Source organism: Choristoneura fumiferana, chromosome 24 (assembly GCF_025370935.1).
Source record: "Choristoneura fumiferana chromosome 24, NRCan_CFum_1, whole genome shotgun sequence".
In the NCBI taxonomy this organism is placed as follows: domain Eukaryota; kingdom Metazoa; phylum Arthropoda; class Insecta; order Lepidoptera; family Tortricidae; genus Choristoneura; species Choristoneura fumiferana.
Genome location: NC_133495.1, coordinates 11,302,330 through 11,311,711, shown reverse-complemented (window position 1 = coordinate 11,311,711; position 9,382 = coordinate 11,302,330). Strand labels below are relative to the sequence as shown.

Below are 9,382 nucleotides of genomic sequence, written 5' to 3'. Positions count from 1 at the left end.
AAATCTCAAATACATAGATTTATTTTCCGTATAACAAAATGTCATAATTACCTTTACACTTTACGTATCCGATATTCAAGATAGGTATATACCTAATTGGTAAAACGAACAACTCCTTCATATATCGAATTATTATTAAGACTGAAGGTGAAATTCAAAAATACCTAAAATTCTCTACCTACCTAAAATTTGGACACCAAATTTTCGATCATATATATGATAAAAATAGTAACAAGATAAGATTGGATGAAATCCAAGTTGATAATTAATCATCTCTATCATCACTCATCATCCATCGCTCGCTAGGTATATTTGAGACAAATGATTTCGAAATTTAGACATTTTTTCATAGCAGCTCAGTACGAGATTTAGGTATTTTGAGAATTGTACGTTTTAATCTTGAGATATTTTTGTAGGTACAGTGTATTGTAAGTCATAACTATACTGTAAGCTTGTGAATTATTAAGCAAATAAATATTTTTGTTTTTTTTTTGTATTTCAAAATTTAGACATTTTGAAACTAATCCGTTTTGATATTGCGGCGTACTAGTAACTTGGTATTTTGACATTTGGTTGCAGCGAACCTTTGCTAACACCTGCCTTGAACGAGCTCTTCGAACAAGAATCGTGATACTTGATAGACACCTAAAATTCGGAGTCGGACTCGTACACTTTTTTTTTAAATTAAAAACTCTCAAAGGCTACCTACTTTTTATTCCGGAAAAGTAACTCAAAAGTAACTTTCTTTGAAACTTTTGTGCCTGTTGCTACTTTCATAGTAAATTAGCGGTAGATTTCTTGGTAAAGGCGGTTCCCTCAAGGAGCTCGAGTCTTTTACCGAGAACCGTGTCGGCCGTGTACTTGTCAAGAACACAATTTCTAGTATTTGTTTTTTTTCCTTCTTGCTTGATATTGGCACATTAGATGTACTCTGCTGTATTTCATTGGACATTGGAGCGAGAGGAATTAGTTCAAAACTGCCACTTTGCGTATTATTGTTATTATTATTATTATAGGTGTCAGATTCGAAGTCGGTAACATTAGTAACAATCATCTCTTTTAAAATTTCTCTGTCAAATCTGGTTCGCGGCCATTCATCTACTATGGTGAAGTCATCTACTCCAGCATCTGTCGTTAATTTACCGGATTTTGGCGGAGAGGATTTAGTATCATCTGACATAAACTGTTTACTGTCTATGTATGTATTTTTATTGTTTGTTTCTTCTTCAGATTCTTTCGTGTTAACAATGGGAATGTTTTCATAGTTTTGACCATTTTCATATTCAGATGCATCTACCGGAATAGCTATACTTTCTGGTGTGGTACTGGTTGAATCTTGATTAAAATACTGAAGCACATTATCTAAATTGATAACATCATTATCTGCCTCCTTTGAAGTTGGGCCATCTTTGTCTGTGATAGTTTTTATGTTAGTATCTTCCGTTTGTTTCTCTTTTAGGATTTCAGTTAATGTTGAGTTGATGTGTTTAACAACGTCTAATTCCCCTATGAGTTGTGCTAACGTATCTATTTCAGATGTTACGTTGCTAGGGTAGTCAGCAGATTCTAAAGAAGTCATGAAATCGCGAGGTCGAGAGACATATCTAGATTTTGGTTCAATGTCGTTATTTTCTTCAGGATTCTGGAATAATTACCAATACAATGAATTTTAATATTGTTATAGTCTGCTATTGCAAGGATAAAATTTCAATACTCGTAGTGTGTTTACAAAAATAAAAAAGGCACCATAGACAATAGACAGTCTTATCGTTAAAAATCATCTCTACAATGCCGATAGAGAAACGAACATTAACAGCTTAACTTTTTATTTCTCAAAATCGAAAAAAAATGAATGTCTATTGATTTTAAATAAAAAAGGTACCATAGACAATAGACGGTCTTATTGTTTAAAAATCATCTCTACTTTGCCGATAGAGAAACGAACATTAACATCTTAAAGCTACTCTTATCCTACTATTGAGCAAATGCTACCTACTAGCATGTGTGTATAGGACACGTGCTACTATTAAGCATGCTTATTTAGTAGCATACTAGTACTTCAGGTACTGGCATGCTTACAAGAATGCTTACAAGAATGCTTATTAGCACGCTAGTAACGAGCTTGTGTAAGGCTGCCTTTACTTTTTATTTCACAAAATCGATAAAAATATTAGTCTCTATTGATTTGAAATGGTTCTAGTGAAAGTATCTAATCTGGTGCTCGATCTATCAGCATCAAGAAAAAATAATCGATGCTAAAATAAAGAACAGTATTAATGAAACGCACCCCGTCGCAGACGCTGTTGATCCAATCGGCGTAGTACCCCAGCTTGGTGTAGACGGTGGGCGCGTCGGGCTGGCCGCAGTGCGGTGAGCCGTAGCTGATGACGCCGGTCAGTACGCTGTCCACCACCGCAGGGCCGCCGATGTCGTTCTACAAGAACAATGATGAAGGTGATGACGGAGAGTAAGACATTGATAATGTGGGGTACCTTGGTAGCAATGTGGGTAGCATAGCAACGGGTGAGGTCGATGGTGATAAGGTTAGATCGTGGTGATGAGTAGTGATGAGGCTAGAAATAGTAATAATGAGTTGAGGGGTGAATATTCCAGCGTTCAACGCTCCGTTTAAACGCCATAACCATCTCACGTTTATTAGCACAACAGAAGGACAAGTCGCAAAGAATTTTGATAACGCTACAGCTTTAGTCTCAGTATTGCCTTTAATTTTTATAAAAAGTTAACCCTGAGGATCATCTTATTTGATAATACGTGGTGATGTGGATAAACGCAGTGATGATTAGGATAAAGGTGATAGTGATGAAGGTGAAAGTTATAAATATAAGATAGAACACAACAGTGAGAGCTCTGCGTACAATATACAGTACAGGCAACAGTCGTCTGGAAAGTTACTTACTTTGCAAGCACCGCTGCCTTCGGAGACGTATCCCGTGCAGAAGTTCTTGTCTTTCACATAGAAGCTATAAAAATAATTTACCTTTAGTTAGTAACTCTGTTTTCTGTAACTATATTCTTGTGTTCAATAAATAGTCATTGTATTGTGCACTTTTTAACACGCTTATAAATATTAGTTTCATCTAGAATCTTTGAACTAGATTTTCATCCACTTGTTTATATGACGTACTAGCTTTTGACAACGGCTTCGCTCACGTGGAATTCGGTTATCGCGCGCTGTTCCCTAGGGAACTGTGTATTTTTCCGGGATAAAAAGTAGCCTATATCACTGTCTGACCCATAAACTATCTCTGTGCCAAAAATCACGTCGATCCGTCGCTCCGTTTCGAAATGACAGACGGACAAATATACAAACATACAAACATACGAACACGCAAACACACACACTCGCATTTATAATATTAGTGTGGATACATGAAACTTGGCAATTGTGCGTAGTTCTCATGACAAAACAATTAAAAATGATACAATCAAGCTGATTTTAGTTGTTGAAATTTTTTGACAATGATTGATCTATGCCCATGAAAGTAATAGAGCCACTAGTATTGAATATATTTCATTGGAACAACTTCCCTTATGTTGTTTGGTGGTGGTACTTTTGTGACCGTAAATGTTTTTTTTTTCTCTTTCATTACCTCGAATAAACGTTCTTGCATTCCTGTAGATTGTACACGTCGACAAAAGCGTACGAAAGGGGCGTTGTTTCAACTTGATATTCTTTTTTCATCTGAAATTTTATCAACTTTTTGGTATGGTCAGGCTCAGAAGTAATGAAACAATGAGGATAAGGACAAATCATATCGCATTCTGAATTACCGCTTTTATCGTGTGAATAATTGTCAAAATATGATACGTGTACCTCTTATTGCTCTTTGAAATACTTATTGGCTTATGGCGGACGCGTGCGGTGTCTGCAGGGCTACTACGAAACTCGAAACTCGAAGTTCGTGTCATGCGGTCCCTCTGACACTTATACTATTTAATAAGAGAGCGAGAGGGACGGTACGATACGAACTTCGAGTTTCGAGTTTCGTAGTAGCCCTGCTGGTGATTAACATTATCTGCCCCGTATGTAGCTCGACAGGAAGGCAGATTAGTTGTCCCTCTCGCTCTCCACGCCTTTTTTCTCTTTTTTTAATGGCAATATGGATGTTTAGATAGGATGGACCATTGTGCCAATGATAAAGTGAGGAAACGGGACAAGAATGAAACCTTCTTATTGTGTTTAGATTTACTCGAATAGTATATACTTACGTTTAACGATCCCCAGCCTAATATGAATATATTCTCCGCATTCTCAGGCATCTTATTCGCTTTATCATCGACCATTATCTTCCTTGCTTTCTGGTTAAACTTTAAACGTTTCCTCAACTTCAATATCGCCAGGTTGTTGCTCAAAGACTCGTGATTGAAGTGTGGGTGGAAGTACATTTCTGTTACTGGTATCAGCTCCCCATACTGGCTAGTGAAGTCACTGGCGACGCGCACTTCCAGATTTAGATGTGGGATTCTTTGGGCGGCATGGAATCTAGAAATGTAATAAGCATGCTTTTAAAATCATAAGTTTTTGTGGCATTAAATATTATGAGATAATTTTACACCAATTGGCCTAGATCCAAACTAAGCTAAGCTTGTTACCAGGATATGTGGCCGTATTATTTAACGTTTTGGCGTTTGCAATCGCATTTATCATCTCTTTCTACACTCATCTTATGCCGTGTGACAGAAGTGGTGAAAATGATTGTGATTACAAGTGCGTTAGACAATATGGCCTTAGTAGTGAATCATCATGACGACTTTCATGCGAAAAGTGTGGTGGTTGCCCCTTGCCTTCCACACCGCAGCGCTGGAGTCTGGAGTTCGCAGTTGGCAATAGAGAGCGCTGCTGTCCACTCTCGCATCAACAGAAGATACCAATTCAAGTAATAATACTATAACACGATTTTGTGTGTCCCCGCCGAAAAGTGAAACGGCCGACTCAGCATTAGCTGCGGCGTTAGACGCCTGCATGCAGCGCTGAAATTCTGGCCGAACCGTCTGTGACTCACGGAATGATACATAAATATACTAAACTTATTCATATGTAAATCAAATTAAGAAATAAAAATAGATTTCATTGTAAGTAAACAAGGAATAAAAAATAAATTACAATAAACCATAAGCAACAAGGGACATCAAAAACATCAGGCTGGCGTACTCAAAGTGCTGGTATAGTAAAGAGATTTTTGGAGCGTGAACAAGTATTCCTTCAGCTTGCGCTTGAAGGTGTACCCGGGCTACTATATCATCATCATATTCATATTAGCCGCAGCAACAACAAAGCCCCCCTTTACCTCCATGGACGTACTGGAGCTCCAGTTGCTTCAGTTGGAAGCGGCCTGCAACCACCGTGAACCCTCATCTTGTTGATGGACCTCCTACGCTACGCTTCCCGACCCGCGGTCTCCATTCGAGAACTTTTCGGACCCGGCGGCCATCTGTTCTTCGTGCTTAGACCCAGGCCGCACTACGGCTAAGCCGCCGCGGTTCTTAACCGCGTGGCTTTGTGAATCAAGTAAACTAATGCAAGCGGCGGCCGTTGAAAACCGTCGCGGCTTAGCCGTAGTGCGAGTAGTGCGACCTCGGCTTTATCGCCTGTCCATTGCCACTTTAATGTCGGTGATCCTCGTTACTCTACGTCCTCATTTTTAATTCGATTCCGTAGAGGAACCCCGAGCACAGCTCTCAAAGAAGCAATGAAGGTATTCTTACGGTTTCAAGCATGAGGCAGCCGTGATGATGAAGTCCTTGCGGATGATGGCGCCGGCGCAGGCGAAGCGGCGCTCAATGTGGATGCTGGCCATGAAGGGGAAGTCTACGACCGACACGGCCTGCCCGTTGTACACTCGCCGCGTCTGCAAGCTGCTCGCGTTCAACACTGGGAAATGTCTGATTGTTAAGTCAGCGACGTAAACAGAAAGGACGAGAAAAGTTCAAACAACTTTACTTGAATTCCGTTAACTTACACGCGGGACAGTTCATTGTTAGAAACTACCTCAGCCGAATATATTTTTTTTCATTCGTAATATAACTTCACAGTCGCTGCTCAAGGTCGAATTGTAACATTCATAAACAAAGTTTTTATCAAAAGCTTTTTTATGGTAGTCGAGTTTTTCATTTTTTATTTTATTTACAGTGCATGTTACGTTTAGATGGTTTTCTATGAATTAGCCTAGTTCTTTGATGTGAAGGAAAAATAATTATCAAATTAGTTAAAAGTGCATATTACTTACCCCACTGTTTTAAATCTTGGTCACCAGAGCGTCTCAAAGACTTTTTAGAGTTCGCAAACAGAAGTTTGTAAACAATGTCCTTAATCAAACTTTTTTCTACTTTTGAATTAAATTCGTTATTCAGTTTAACCATGTTGAACGTAATATTTTTTTCGGAAAACAAAATACCGTTACTATTATTACTATTGTTACTATTGTTATTTAGATTATTCTTGTAATACTTTACACTGATATGTGGTTTCAGTTTCTTCCTTTCTAGCATAATAAACTCTTCCATCATTTCATTAATGATAAAAATGAAATAAGCCGTTTTATTGTCGTCAATGGTCATTTTACTTAAGTTGTACATTTCTTCATATTTTTTATAGTTTCTTGCTGATACATTCTGTACAAAGTTGTTAAGCAAAAAACTGTCTGCTACTTTTTCGGATTTTGTAAAATTTACGTTGATTTTCAGTGTAATAAATACTTCATCAACTAATTCATATAATTTATCATTAATGTGACTCCAGACATTTTTCAAATGAGAAGAAATGAAGGCCTTATTGGACGTGATTCCAGACAAAACGAAGAATAAAATCACTTCAATTTTGACCATTTTTGCAATATCACTTATTAAGTCAAGAAAATAATCGTTATGTAGTTATTAGCTAGTCTGTACAAGTAAACGTTGTAGCTAGAAAATAAATGGGTAAAACAGAAATATTGTTATTACTTTCACAGTTAAGTATTTGAAAATAAAATGTATGGTTAACCATAAAATCGTGAAATCAAAATTGAATTAGCTATTGTTATACCTGGTTATTGTTATGGGTGACGCAGTAACCTAATATATGTTATCGGAGGATAGGTGAACTCATGGAACTTATAACAAGACGAATGTATAATCAAGTGTTGTTTTTTAAATGAAAAAAGGTTTTTGAATCGCCCAACCGGATTAGAACATGCGTGCTTCGTGGCTTTGCGTGCTAGTGGTGTCCTACAAACTGGACCACCGGGGAATCCGACCAACCAGCCGAAAATCTTATCCATATACCCTAATTGTGTCGTGTCATACATCGCAACTTAATGATCTAGTCTACGAGGAGATTCGTTGTATGGAGACTTTCGAATAATTCTCCCGCCTATGAAACTGGGCACATGATGAAAATAGGTAATACAGATTATAGATATACAATAATCCAACAACTTTTTTTACGAGAAGTTAGGCATTTTTACCTATGACATGAAAATTGTTTATAGCTCTCTGCGAAAAATTCCTCAGACTGAAATTCTTTCTGTTTACGTAACTATGTACTACTTAGGATATGTATGTAAAACTATCCAATAATTTTTCGATTTCAGAGATACCGCAAATTTAACTTTTAGCATTTTGCACTATAACTTCTAATGAAAAATTGCTCTGATGATTTTTATTTTTTAATATGCTTTTATATGTTCAAATACATGGCTTTTCTTGGTCATGCAAAAGTTTTTCATTTCGAAACATAATTTTTTGATTTTTGCTTAATTAATTACGTACTTAATGTAAAAATAGCTCCGTCTATTCTTATGTATAACATCTATTGGTCATTTGATTATATTTTAAAACAGTTGCGTCGTTTCAACAAAACAGTAAGATTGATGAATGTAGAGGAAGCGAGAGTTGTATGCCAGAAGCGTAGCAAGTGGAAGGATGTAGTCTCTGCCTACCCCGTTGGGAAAGAGGCGTGATTTTATGTATGTATGTATGTATGTTAAAACAGTTTTATCAATTATGCAACAAACGTTTTCGAACGTTCATATACTTTTAAGGATATACCAAATGCAGACGAGATGTAGTTCGCGGGCTAAAGTCAGCGATACGTTCTTATTACCACTCATGTAAGGTTGAAATTGTAACAAAAGGTAGTCGCATGTCAGGTAATGAAATGATGTAATGACTTACCCCCTTATTCATAAAACTTAACAAGCCTATGTTAACTAACAAATGCTTTGTCCCTTTCTAACAAATACAAATGTCGAAGTGACAGATAAGGACAAACGAATGTTAGCGGCATTTTAACTAAAATAGGTTTAATTGTCGTTTATGAATAAGGGGGTTAGCAATTAAATTAATAATTCGTCTTCTTTTTTAATGAAAATTATCAACACACCTCGTGGTGCGGTGCGCGGGAGCGAGAGCGCGCACGCGCCGTAACCGGCCGGCCCTCCAATGAGCGTGCTGGATTCAGAATACCGCAACGAGTCGCATGGATTTGTTTACAATTAGACAAGATTTACATGTGCTTGTATTATTTATCAAAAATACACTCATTTCATAATAGGTTCATAATAGGCTTTTGAACCTCAGAGTAGAAAATAGAAGCCCCGCCATAGCGGGGCTTCGTCGACTTTTTGGCCGGCCGCTTTTGCCTTGATACACAACACAGAAGAAATGATAGGTTCGGACGTTGCCTTTTGTACCTCAAAGCAGAAAATAGAAGCCCCCGCCGTAGCGGGGCGGAGCGGAGGCAGCAAAGCGGAGCGGAGGCAGCGCAGTGGAGGCAGTGGAGTAAAGTGGAGACAGCGGAGCGGAGCGGAGTACCACGGAGCAGAGGCATCGGAGCAGAGGCATCGAAGTGGAGGCAGCGGAGCAGAGACAGTAGAGTGGAGCGGAGGTAGTGGAACGGAGCGGAGGCAGCGGAATAAAGCGGAGACAGCGGAGTGGAGCCGAGTACCGCGGAGTGGAGGCAGCGGCGCGGAGGCAGTGGAGCGGAACGGAGGCTGCGGAGCGGAAGCTGCGGAGAGGAGGCAGCGTAGCGGGGGCAGTGGAGCGGAGCGGAGCGGACGCTGCTGAGTGGAGCGGAGGCTGTGGAGTGGAGCGGAGGCTGCGCAGTGGAGCGGAGGCAGCGGAGCGAAGGCAGTGGAGCGGATCGGAGGCAGCGGAGCTTCGCTCCGCTCCATTGTCTCCTCTTTACTCCACTGCCTTCGCTCCGCTACCTCCACTTCACTCCGCTGCCTCCGCTCCGTTGTCTCCGCTTTACTCCACTCCACTGCCTTTGCTCTGCTGCTTCCGCTCCATTGTCTGTCACCACTCCGTTGCCTGCGCTTTACTCCACTGCCTTCGCTCCGTTGTCTCCTCTTTACTCCACTGCCTCCGCTCCGCTTTGCAG

The 9,382-nt window shown here is 39.5% G+C and overlaps 1 protein-coding gene across 1 annotated transcript; it reads right to left on the bottom strand.

Annotated features, from left to right (window-relative positions):
• Positions 1–338: 338 nt before the first annotated feature.
• On the bottom strand, positions 339–7,649 carry LOC141441621 (uncharacterized). Its single transcript, XM_074106414.1, has 8 exons — positions 7,046–7,649; positions 6,249–6,924; positions 5,728–5,893; positions 4,231–4,504; positions 3,612–3,703; positions 2,918–2,981; positions 2,288–2,434; positions 339–1,642 (listed from the first exon to the last, which is right to left on the bottom strand). The coding sequence occupies exons 2-8, from the start codon at positions 6,844–6,846 to the stop codon at positions 731–733; spliced, it is 2,253 nt and encodes a 750-aa protein (XP_073962515.1). The 5' UTR covers positions 6,847–6,924; positions 7,046–7,649; the 3' UTR covers positions 339–730.
• Positions 7,650–9,382: the final 1,733 nt, after the last annotated feature.